At 65.2% G+C, this 12500-nt stretch overlaps 2 protein-coding genes across 2 annotated transcripts; both read left to right on the top strand.

Moving 5' to 3' along the window:
• Window positions 1-110: 110 nt before the first annotated feature.
• On the top strand, window positions 111-6806 carry CHLRE_13g578600v5 (uncharacterized protein). Its single transcript, XM_043069509.1, has 8 exons — window positions 111-2248; window positions 2498-2631; window positions 3112-3194; window positions 3476-3613; window positions 3777-4053; window positions 4372-4854; window positions 5010-5203; window positions 5542-6806. Exons 1-8 carry the CDS (start codon window positions 276-278, stop codon window positions 5650-5652), a joined length of 3393 nt encoding a protein of 1130 aa, XP_042917484.1. The 5' UTR covers window positions 111-275; the 3' UTR covers window positions 5653-6806.
• A 164-nt stretch (window positions 6807-6970) lies between these two features.
• Window positions 6971-12146, top strand: CHLRE_13g578550v5 (uncharacterized protein). The gene is made up of 7 exons (XM_043069508.1): window positions 6971-7133; window positions 7521-7611; window positions 7832-8619; window positions 8886-9449; window positions 9750-9861; window positions 10296-10380; window positions 10669-12146. The coding sequence occupies exons 1-7, from the start codon at window positions 7090-7092 to the stop codon at window positions 11409-11411; spliced, it is 2427 nt and encodes an 808-aa protein (XP_042917483.1). The 5' UTR covers window positions 6971-7089; the 3' UTR covers window positions 11412-12146.
• Window positions 12147-12500: the final 354 nt, after the last annotated feature.

The raw sequence follows: 12500 nt of genomic DNA, 5'->3' as shown, positions 1-12500 counted from the left end.
CGAATAATGACGGAGCCACTCAGAAAACGACTGGCCCGGGCCGAACCAATCCTTCCCCATGCACGGAAAAACTTCCAAAGCTCCCTTGGCCCCGTTCTTTACATATTTATCATTTGCTTTCGTAACTGTTTGTCACTTGTAAGGAAGGCAGCCAGGAGCTCTATTGCCAACAATATTGATTGTTCCCGCCCAAACTGGGGCTTAGAAGCCATGTCCTGCTTATTGTTTTAATAAAGGAAAAGCAGAAAATTAAAATGCGAGCACTCTTTGTCGGCATGCTGCTCGCTGTGGCCTTGAATGGATCGCATGCAGTCAGCGCCCCCGCCACGCAAGCGATAAGGGAGCCAGAATTTGCGTGCGCAGACGTGAATAGTGCCGGGTCGTGCGAATGGACGGACTCAACGGCGCAAGGTGTCAAGCCCAGTTCCGACGTGCAGACGTGCACAGCTGCGGATGCTGCAGCCGACAGTGCGGCAGCAGCCGCGGCGGCAGTGCCCGTGTCCTCTACTTCGGACAGTACACACGAGGAAGGCATTTCACAGGCAGCTGCTTCAGCAGCTGCGTCGGCTGGCTTGGCGCCTGCGGCTGCGGCGCCTGAGGCAGCGCAAGCGCAGGCTGGTAGCGCAGATGCGGCCGCGCCGCCTCCGCCTCCGCCTCCTCCTGCGGCACCTCCTGCGGCACCACCCACATCACCTACACCTGCGCCCGCGAATCCGCCGCCAGCGCCTCAGCCTGAGCCAGTCGCAGCGCCCGCCCCTGCGACTGCTTCCACCCCTGCGGAGCCGGGGGCCGCAGCCGCTGATGCCTCCCCTGCTCCAGCTCCGGCACCAGCTTCCGACACCGCTGCAAACGCCGCCGTCGACACCGCCGCAGCCGGCATCGGCGGCGCAACCGCCGGCAGCGACGCGGCCCTTGAGGAGCTGCGTGCACTGCTGCTGCAGGCCCGACAGGCTGTAGCAGCTCTGGAGGCGGCTGTAGCGCAGCAGGAGCGGCGGTTAGGTCTGCTGGCGGCTGGTGGCGGCGGCATCGCCGCCGCCGCTGGCGGCGACGCCGTGGCTGCGGTGCTGCGGACCCTGGGTTCGGAGCCCGCCGCCACCTCCCTCGCCGTCCGCCAGGCGCTGGCGGCGGCGCTGCAGCAGTTGCTGCGGGAGCGCGGCGCGGCAGTAGCAGCGGCGGCAGCGGGAGCCGCCGGGGCGGCGCCAGGCGCCGCCACCAGCCTGGGGGGCGGCGGCGCCGGGGTGTGGTCGGTAAGTCAGCCACTTGTAGGTGGTGGCAGTGCCGCCGCAGACGTGGCAGACATCCTGCCGTCGCTGGCTGGCGGCGCCGCCGCCGGTAGCGACTGGCTATCACGCCACTTCGGAGTGCGCACGGCGCTGCAGCTGACGCCGGCGGCGCCGGCAGCACCGCCGCCGCCGCCGACGGCGGCAGAGGGCCAGCCACCACCCCCGCCGCCTCCGCTGCTGCCTGCAGCGCCGGCCGCCCTGACCTGCGCCTTCGTCCACGAGCTGCCGCACCCCAACGCCGCCTCCGCCGGCGGCGGCGCGGTGTCGTACCTGGTGGCGGGCGACGCCGCCGGCATGCTGTACCTGCTGCGGCCCGCCGACGGCGCCGTGCTGGCGGCGGCGCCCACCGGCACCGACTCCGCCGTCACCGCCTGCTCCGCCTACTTCGTCCGCAAGCTGGAGAGCGTGGTGGTGACGGGGCACGCTAACGGCCAGACACGCAGCTTCTCCGTAGTGCTAGCGGACCTGGCCGGCTTGAATCCGCAGCATCCGCAGCATCCGCAGCACCCGCATGCGCAGCACAAGCCGGGTCAGGGGCATGCGCACGGCGGTGCGGCGGGCGGCGGCGCGGCCGCCGCCGCGGCGGCAGCGGCTGCATCGGGCGGCGCGCACCCCAGCCATGGGCTGGGTCCGGGGATGCGCGTGGCGGCGCTGTCGCTGAAGCACGTGGTGCCGGGCATGCCGCCGGGTGCGCTGCCCTGGGCGGCTGTGGAGGAGCTGATTGGGGGAGGCGGAGGGGCGGCCGCAGGAGCAGGCGGAGTAGGAGGAGCGGGAGATGCAGGAGCGGCAGCACGGGGAGAGGCCTCCGGCGTGGGCGTGGGCGCGGGCGGAGGCACGGGCGCGGGCGGGCGCACCGGCGGCGGGGGGCTGCATGGCGGCTTCGGCGCGGGCGGGTCGGGTGCGGACCTGGAGGCCGGGGCGTACACAGGGCCGCCGGCGCCTGTGATGCACATCCTGCCGTACAGGTGAGGTCTGGGGGTCTGGGGGGCTGTGGGGATTGGGGCTGAGGGGATTGGTGCAGCGGCATTGGAGACGGGTTGGCAGGGGCTTGCGACGCTCTGGTGTGGAGGCGGGTCGAGGAAGGCGGGGGAGGGGGAGGAGTCATGCATGTTCTGCGACCACACCTAACCCCACACCTCAGGCCCTTACCTTCCGCTTTATCTCCGTGCGCCGCTCCTCCCACTTGCCCCCGCCTTCCGCCAACCCCCGCCCAGGCTGGGCCACAAGGTGGGCGGGCGGCGGCACGTGATGGTGCTGGACCGCGCCGGCAACGTGCGGCTAGAGCGCGACAATGGCACGGCACGGTTCTGGGGGCGCACCAACAGGACGCAGCTGGCGGTGCGGTTCGGTGAGTGGGGGCCAGGGGGTGGGTGGGATGGGATGGGATGGGGTGGAGTGTGGGGTGGGTGTGGGTGTGGCGGAGGCAGGGGCCCATATGAGACAAGGGTGGGCCATGTGGGTCATGTGTGGGTCATGTGGGTCATGTGGGTCATGTGTGGGTCATGTCGGTCATGTGTGGGTCATGTGTGGGTCGTGACAGCCGGCAAGGGGCATGTGGCGCTTGAGGGAAGCCGCCGGACGACTTGGAAACGCCGCAGTCAGTGTGCCGGCTGGGGGCGTGGGGGGTTACGTGGGGGCGTGGGGGGGGGGGGGGGGCTGGAGGGGTCTGATGGCGAGCCTGGTGGTGAGGGCACGAACCATGCGCGCGGCTCAACCGGATACCTGCAGTGTCCGAGTGCATCTGCACAGTTCACACGTGCACACCGTGCACGTCCTCGACTTGGCTTGCTTTGACTTTCCGCCGACGCCGCCGCCTCCTGCTCCGCAGTGGGCACGTACGCGGTGATGCTGTCGGCACACCACACCACACTGCTGAACACGCTGCAGCCCAGGCAGCCGCGAGCATTCCCGGTGAGCGGGTGTGCTTGTTGTCCACAAGAACAGACGGCGTGTGCGTGTTGCTGTTAGCGGGGTGCCATGCAATGCGTCCGCCTTTGCCCTCCACCATGCACCACCCACGTCTCCATCCCCCCTCCTTAACTAATCATGAATGTAGCCCTACATACATCGGTAACAACGCGCCTGCTACACTACTGTTCCTGGCTACGACTCCATTCCTCAATCTAACATGAATGTAAACCCGTCCCCCTTGTCTTATCTAACATGAATGTAACACACACACCCTCCCCCAGTGCCACCACCTGAACGGCTCGCGTCTGGTTGCCGCCGCCTTTGACACCACCCGCGCCTTCCGCTCCTACGGCGTCAACGCGCGCGGAGAGCTGCTCACGCTGGTCACGCCGCACGAGGGCCGCCTCACAGCCTGCAAGGTGCGTGCCGCGCCCGCGTGTGTGCTGTGCGCAGTGCGCCGTGTGCGTGTGACTGGACAGCTCCTCCCACGAATCCTTCCTCAAAATAATCCCATACGTACCGTACGACCAAAGTACGACCAAGCATCATTACCGGCACTCACATGCACACACGCACACACAGGTGCACCGTGCCACCCCCATGCCCTGGCTGGACCCCACCTACTCCTCCGCCGCCGCTGGGGCCATCCCGGGTGTGTTCCCCTCCGCCCCGCCCTCCGGCGCCGCCGCCCCGCCTCCCCCGCTGCCTGCCTCGCTACTGCCCAGCCTGGCCCTGACGCCCCTGCGCGGCTACCTGCTGCTGAGCGCGGGGCGGCGGCGGGTGCTGTTCAACGTGACGGGCGTGCCGCGGGCGGGGCAGGGCATTCCTGCCATTGCGGCGGTGGCGGATGGCGACCTGGGTGCGTGGCGGGGGCAACTGATGTGGGGCTCGGGTTGGGGTTAGGGCTGGGGGTGGATTTTGCCGTTCCCGATAAGGAAGCAGCGACACGAGGGAGCGGATGCATTGGGCTTTGCGCTGTGAGTGCGTGTCAAGCTACCATGGGGTTTAGTCTGGTTCTACAGGGTGCCGGCCTGCCGGGCCCCGCTCACGCCGCCACCACCATACCATACTCATGCTCATGTTGCCATTGCCATTGCCATTGCCATTGCCATTGCCATTGCCATTGCCATTGCCATTGCCATTGCCATTGCCATTGCCATTGCCATTGCCATTGCAGTCGCCGCGGCGCCCTCGGTGGTGGCAGCGCCGCCGCCCCCGCCGCCGGCGGCATCCTCGGCCGAGTCCCCGGCGGCGGCGCTGCCAGCCTCTGCTACTGCCGCCTCCGGCAGTAGCAACAGCGACAGCGCCTACCTGATCAACGGGCTACTGCCCACGCCGCCGGTGGTGGCGGTGGGCCCGGGCAGCCAAGTGCTGCTGTTGGGGCTGCAGCTGCCGCCGCTGCCACCACCCGCGGAGCCGGCGCCGGCACCGGCACCAGCACCGGCACCGGCTGCAGAGGGTGCCGCGGGTGCCGCGGGTGCCGCGGCGGAGGCTGCTGCAGCTTCAGCCGGTGCAGCTGTTGCTGCTAGGGCTGGTGCAGGGTCAGTGGGTGTGGGTGCGGGGTCGGGTTTGGCGATGCTGGTGGTGTTGGACTCGCACCTTCCCAAACCGCCCGCCGCCAACGCGGGCGCCAAGATGTGGGTGCAGCCGCTTTTCATCGGTGAGTGGGCGTGGGGCGCTGGGACCGTGCCTGCAAGCACACACTCTCTGCGGGTTTTCCCTTGCCTCAGCAAAGTCCCCACATACACCACTGTCCTACGCGTCGTAGTGTTTTACTTATGCTCTTTAACACACCAATGTCCCCACGATGCGCAGGCGGCATGCTCCTGGTCGGGCTGTACCAGTTTTGGCGGGTGAGCTCGGTGCGCAGCCAGCGCCGCGGCGGCCCGGGGCCCATGGGTGGCGGCGCCGGCGGCGCAGGGTTCGGTCGCCGCGCGCGCAGCCGCTACGGCGGCGGCGGAGCGGGAGCGGGGGCAGGAGCAAGCTATGATGGGGACCCCTACGACCGGGTGCGTGTGTGTGTGTGTGTGTGTGTGTGTGTGTGTGGCTGCGTGCGTGTTCGCTGCCTCTTGCGGCTGGTTCGGGTTCGGGTTCATTCGGGATGTGGGTTGGAATGGCGCATGCTGCAGTGGCGTGAAGAACCGCCGAAAGGCTGATTGTCAGCAGGTTGCACCGCCCACATCACACCGGCCACCGCCGAGCACCACATCACCGACCCACATCAACGCAACCACAACAACCTACCCACCCGGGGGCACTTCATACTTGCGATTAACTCGCTCGCTGTTCTCCACATGCACGGCTACCCACTCGCACCCCCACTCAACAATGCGTCCCTCACACCCAGGTGCCGTTACAGCCGCGGAGTGCGCTGCGGCGCGGCGGCGGACGCGACCGGCCCACGGGGCGAGTGACGTACGCGCCCGCGCCCTCCTTCGATGACGATGACGACTTCTAGGGTAGGTTTTACAACATGTACCGGGAGTGCTAGGCAACTAGGACTAGGATAAGCAATAGGAGGCGCGCGTAGGCATCTGAGGTGCGGTGCCTGCTTTTAGATAAGTTGCTTGCGGCTGTGCCACCAGCTTGGCACTGGGCACGGGCGACAGGATTATTGGCTAGATACATAGGCGCGGTTGGCTACAGGGCATGGGGATGCGCGGGGCTGGGTACTGCGCGTGCGCGCAGTATCTGGTATCGTGCGTTGCGGTGTGTGTGTAACGGGTGGGGCATGGGTGCTTGAGGGATGCGTGGCTCGGTCGTGACTGCGAGGTTGCGACGGCGATGGCGATGGCAAGAGCGACCAGGATGTCGCGTGGGGGTCGAGAGGTGAGGATGTCGCGTGGGTGTCGGGGGCACCATCCTGAAAGTGCGCAAGGAGCGGAAGGCCAAGGCGGAGGCGGCCAAGAAGGCCCGCATGGAGGCCAAGACGGAGCACGCGGCGGCTGGCGAGGAGAGCGAGTGAGGAGATGGCAGTGCGCTAGCAGTGATGATGGTGGGACGGTTGCTTGTCGGAGCAGCGAGCAAGTCCAAGCGATGGAGGCAAGGGATGGCGGCCAGCAGGTGGACATTAACACTTTCGCACAGCACAGTATGGGCGATTGGAGGAAGTGCAGGTGTGGATAGGATGATTCGCCAGCGTGCGGGTTTGCGTTCCAAGGCCGCGGGCTAGCGCGCTCGTGTTTGGGCCGTGGCGTGGGGACGGCCCCGCGCGTGGAACCGCGTTCCAGGGTTCAACTTGACTGGACCGATCGACGATGAAGCGGCAGGTTCTAAAAGCTACTTCCTAGTGTCCAAGCATAATGCTAGGTGATTGAATAATTGTATCGCATGTCAAATCAGTTTAGAAGGCCTTAGGCCGACTTGAAGGCCTCGACCAGGTTCTCCATGGACGGCGGGTAGGTGTACTCTGCTCGCGACTTCCAACTTAAAGACACTAAACATCCAATCACGACACCCGTTGAATTGCGATGCCCATGTGAGTTGAACTCTGCCACCAAGCCAGACTTGCTGTTACACATCGTGCTTTTCAGTTCGAGTCAGTGACCACAAAGTGGCGGGCGTGGAGCGGGCATACCGCGCGCGAGTGTTTGGGCGATAAACAAACAACCAATTTGTTCTTCTCGCGACTTCGGCGCTGCCACCTTGCTGTCCCCCTTCCGGTCGCTGCATGTACGACGACGCAACAGATGTCCGCCCGTGTCGCATTCCCAGGCCGCGACCAGGCACAGTTCTCAGTCGATTCTGTATTTTCAATCTAAACTACACATATTTAACAACCTTCCACTTCTTGCTGAGGTGAATTGACGCGGACCCGAGTGCCGCCTTTAGTTTCTTAGTGAGCAATTTGGAGCTCCGCTTGCCTAAGCTAAATCTCTATTGCAAAGCCGCTCGAATGGCGGCTAAAATACAAGCGATGGGCTTGAAGGCCTTGGCCGGGTGAGCGGGATTCCCGTTCGCGTGTAACGGGCCTTCACCATTTCAGTTCAATCGGTGCCGCGGGAAGACGTTCACGATAGGTATAATGTATCTGAGCTGACTGGGCCTTCAGGGGCGCTGTTTTGAGGGCGGGGCGGGGCTAGGCGTAGGGTCAAACCCAGGAACGGACTTTCGCCATTTAACGACCGATTGAATCACTGTGCTGGAATTTCTAGAGTGTAAATTACGCACAGCCTCATGAGCCCTTGGCTCTGGCGGTTTGTGGAGGGACCTGACTCCGCCGGCTGTGCGCATTTCTCCGATGACTGAAGCAAAAGGATACGCTCGCTCGCGCGGTGATGTCGCATTCACTGACCATCTGTTGCATCAAAATGGTACTTTCTGCAGGTGTGGAGCCACGGAGCCACCTCAAGGAGGAGCTGCTGTGCGTCCTGCTGTTTCTCCTGCTGTGCCACGGCTGGCCCTCGGCGCTATTACGGCAAGTAAACACATCTTCAGGGAGCAACGGATACATGGGTTACCACAGGGGGAAGTGCATGGATTAAGCCAATAACGGTTAGATGGTTGCGATCGACCGCCGACGCACACAACGGCTTACGGCGGGAACCTGCATTTCGTAGAAAGCCCTGCTGCACGCACGACCAAGTAAGCCCGCTGACAATGCATGTGACATGCAATAATGCGCCATCGATCCACAGGGCTTAACAGCGGCCAAGCCCGCCTCACCGCGTCCTGCTGCCGAGCTGGGCGCCAGCGCCTGCGCCTGCCCAGCCACCAACTCGTGCACCGTGGACTTCGCCACGGTTGCACCGCACAACATCAGCGCGCCGTCGCCGGTCACCTCGCCCCGCCTGGGAGCTGATGATGCGCCCGCCGCCGCCGCAGCCACCGCAGCTGCCGCCGCCACTGCCGCCACCACCACCGCCGCCACGGCAGCCTCGCCGCCCTACTCGCCCCATGAGCAGTGCCAAGCCCTGCGCGACAGCGTCGCCTTCGTGTCGAAAGGCTTCCTGCAGCGCCTGCCGGCCAGCTGCCACATGACGAACCACGTAGTCCTTCAAGACACAACCAACAGCAGCACCAACACCGGCTACCTCCTGGTCCGTGCCGAGGCCACGCTGCCCACGACGCCGCCGCCAGCCGCCGCCGCTGCCGCCGCCGCCGCCGCCGCGACCGCTTGCGGTGGCCTCGTCACTGCTGACCTGATCATCTGCGCCCAGATGGTCAAGGTGGCGGCGCACGAAAAGACGGTGCTGGAGGCTGGCGGCGGCCTGCCGCCCGTATTGCTCAAGGAGGCGGTGACCGAGGCGCTGGCACTCCACGTGGCCAACGGCCAACGCCGCAAGCAGACAGAGCAGCAGCAGATGCAGATGGCGGCGGCGGCGGCGGCGGGCATCGGCCTCAACGACCTGATGCTACTGGCGCCGCTGCTGGGGTACGAGGTGGAGTACGTGTCGCCCGGCGTCTTCAGCTTTGTGACGTTCTGGTGAGTGCGTGATAAAGCCAGCGAGCCAAGAGTGCGCGCGTGTGTGAGCGTCTTATTTCGGCGGGTAGGGATGGAGCTCTTTCTCCCTCTCTCCCTCTCCCTTTCTCCCTCTCTCCCTCTCTCCCTCTCTCGCTCCCTCGCTCTCCCTCTCTCCCTCGCTCTCCCTCTACTCCCTCTCTGTCCCTCTCTCTCCTCTCTCTATCTAGCTCCCAAGTTCTTACACGCGCGTGTTCTTTTCCGTATCCCCTCCGACCCGCACTCCACAGGGAGCTGCTGCCCGTGGCGTCGCCTCCCCCGCCGCTACAGCCGGCAGCCGCCACCACCGCCGCCACCACCACCACCGCCACCGCCGCCACCACCAGCACCAGCACCAGCCTTGACGCCCTGGTCGCCTGCATCGAGCAGACACAGACCTACCTGCCCCCCCGCCTGACGCGCGCCGCCCTGGTCGAGACGGCGCCGCGCGAGACCGTGCACTCTGTGACCGCCGCCGATGCCTACGACGCCAGCGCGCCCGCCGCCGTCGTGCGGCAGGTGGAGAAGGTGGCCACCGCCGCTTACGGCAACGTGGCGTGCAAGACTGCGAGGTTCCAGGTGACGCCGACCAGTCAGGCGGAGCTCGCGGCAGGCGCCTGCAGCGAGGAGTTTGTGATCGACGTGGACATGCACAAGGTGCTGCGCGAGGTTGTCTTCGCCGCACACCTTGAGAACGACTTTGCGGCGGCGGCCGGCGGCGGCGGCGGCGGCAAGCAGCGGCTGCCGGCGCTGGTGGGCTGGGACGTGGAGGAGGTGTGCGCGGCGGACGGCGTATACAACTTTATCACCTACTGGTAAGTGGTGCGTGGTGGTGGGCGGGTGGCCGGGTGGCTGGGTGCTGGCTGGGTGCGTGGCTGGCTGGCTGGCTGGCTGGCTGGCTGGCTGGCTTGATAGGTAGGTAGGTGCGTGTGGCAGTTGTGACCGCGCGCCGGCGGGCCTTACTTGCTCGGTGGTGAGCAGTTTCCGGCGGCATGCACGCAACCCGTTGCTTACTTGCGGTCTCGACACCACTCAAGTCGCCCTGCGGTGCAGCGTTATTAACCGCACCCCCCCTCCCCTCCCCTTCCCTTCCCCTACCCTGCGTGCACGTACAGGGAGTGGGCGGAGCAGGGCTCAGCGCTACAGTACCTGTGGGACTGCATGGTGACGGCGCTGCCGGTTGATGACGGCAGCCAGAACCGCAAGGTGCTGGACTGCATGGTCCAGGTGCGTGGGTCGGTGGCGCGTGTGAGGCGGGTTAGCTAGGGCCAGGCACGCCCCGTCATTCGTCAGCACGTCAGACGAGTTGTACGCCTGGCTTTCATCCCGGGGCGCCCCGCCGTGCGTACATTTGCCCGGGAAGCAAGCAAGCCCCTAGAATACACGGGGACGCAGTACCCCACGCCGGTAGAGTAGAAGGGGGCAGTTCCCAGATAGCTAGGGTGGCAGTCGCACCTTCGGGCGCGCACGTTCGTGTAGTCCGCGCGTGCTGCACCCCGCACCCGCCCTACATCCGCACGCACACACACACACGCGCACACACACACACACACACACACACACACACACACACACACACACACACACACACACGTACGCACACGCACATGCAAACACACTCTCTCTCCCCTCCTGCTTCCGATCCCCCGCCCAATTCACAGGTCATTGACCACATTGAACAGCTGAGCCGCACTGGTCGCGTGCTGGGCGACCTCAAGTTGGATAACCTGCTTGTGAACGCCCGGGGTGAGCGAGTCAGAAGTGGTGTGTGATGGCAATGGGACTGAGGGAGGGAAGGAGGGAGGGAGGGATTGCATTGGTGGATGGGATGCCTGATGCCAATAATGGTGAGTCTGGTGAGGGATGCGGCAGACTTGCTTGAGTAGTGGGTGCGTGACGGACTTGTACTGCATGGATGATAGACATGCCCCTTGCACGGGTCCCGCCCTGCCAACGAGCGAGCCCGCCCTTTCCTCACGCCTCAACTAAGCCCTTCCCTCCTTCCTTCACCACGACGCGCCCACACGCACACAGGTGACGTGCTCCTGAGTGACCTGGACGGAGCCGGCTCCCACCCGATCAGCACTCTGGCGCCCGTGCAGGCGGAGGCCGCCGCCGCCGCGGCAGCCGCCGCCGCCGCCTGCGCCGACCCCAGCCCCGCCGCCAAGGCCGCCGCCGCCGCCGCCGCCGAGGCCGCCGTGTTCGCCGCCCGGCTCGACACCGTGGCGGTTCCCACGCGGCCCTCCATGGCGACTTGGGCCTACGCCGCACCCGAGATGTTTGTGGGGCAGGTGCTGGAGCAGCTGCAACACAAGAGCCTGGCGGTGGTGGCGGCGGAGGCCAAGGCCGCGGGCCTTGACGGCGCGGTGGCGCTGCTGGCGCGGCTGTATCGCGAGTGCCCCGGCGGCGCCAGCTCCAAGGCCGCGCAGCTGGCGTGGTTGCGCGGCATGAACGGCGGGCGCGACAGCATGTGCGGTGCCAGTCACCTGTACCTCTTCGGAGCGAGCACGACCCTGGCGGTGTCGATGATGGAGGCGACGCTGCAGCCGCAGATGCAATGGCTGCAGCAGCAGGAGCAGAAGCTGCGGGCGCAGGGCGCGGCGGAGGCGGACGTGACCGCGGCGGCCGAGGCGGCGCGGCTGACGGGGCTGGGGCTGGGGTTCCTGGTCGAGCTGCGTGCGGTGATGCGGCCGCTGATGGCGGCGGCGCCCGAGGCGCGACCCAGCCTCCGGCAGGTGCGCGCGGCGCTGGCGCAGCTGCAGGTGGACTGGTGCTAGCTAGCTTCACACCGTACGTATAGCTGGACAGCTAGCTAGGCAGTTGATGGCTAGGCCGTTAGCGATAGCTATCTAGGCAGGCAGGTGGTGCGTGGTGCGCGGTGCGTGCACTGGTGTGTGCTCACCGGGTACCGGCTAGATCGATATAGGCAAGCAAGCAGCAGCTGCTGTGCGGCTGATGAGATGAGGTGAGATGAGATGAGATGGGATCAATGACAGATACGGCCTATGAGTGGCAAGTGCTCATTCAGGCAAGCAATAAGGAGACGGTAGGCGCCACGGGGCGCCGGATAGTAGTAGTCGGGTATCAGCTGGTCGGTTGGAAACAGAGCGCTGGAACGAAGGCGTACACGCGTGTCGGCCTGCTGAGATCAAGCAAGGCAGGAAGCGTAAGGGTTGTCCTCAGAAGTTTACTTTGCGGTTTGTGGTTTGTGGTTGTGGGCGGCCTGCTGCGGAGCGCACGCACGCGCGTGGGGCCGCCTTACTTGAAGTGTTTGTGTTTGACGATTGTGTTTGCAGTAGACATACGTGGTTAGTTTGTGTTGTGCGCGCGGTGAGCGAGACGGACGCGCAAGTCAGGACGGGATGTATGCTGAGAGCGTACGGTATCCGGACTTCAAGACATGACCTAGCTGACGATGTGCAGCGCAATTCCCAGTGCAAATAAAAGCCCATTTGAGACGCCAGGACTGCAAGAGGTGGTGGAGACGGGCCATGCATTGGCCCAACTAAATGTTGAGCGAACCATGTGTAACATCACGCACGGAATTACAGACCCGCGCTCCCAAGCGATGGGGCTGCATGGGCGTACCGTACTTGCCGGTGATGAGGTCCGGCGGTGTCTCACCACGTGCCCAGCCACGATCCTTCCTAATCACAGCGTGATCCAAATGCCTATTCACAGACGTCCAGTAAGCAAACAGTACTTAGTTTCCCGTTATAAGGGCCCACCGGCCCAGGCCACTGGTACTTACGGGGACAGGATAGCACGCACACCACCTTGTAAACCAACAAGAACAACAAAATCGCATGAAAGGCAGCACAGCTAGTATGGTATCCGCTATGCATATGCACATCCTGCAGCAGTCC

This window comes from Chlamydomonas reinhardtii, chromosome 13 (assembly GCF_000002595.2).
Source record: "Chlamydomonas reinhardtii strain CC-503 cw92 mt+ chromosome 13, whole genome shotgun sequence".
Taxonomy (NCBI): Eukaryota; Viridiplantae; Chlorophyta; class Chlorophyceae; order Chlamydomonadales; family Chlamydomonadaceae; genus Chlamydomonas; species Chlamydomonas reinhardtii.
Note: the sequence above shows the minus strand (reverse complement) of the source record. Positions and strands in the feature narration are given on the sequence as shown.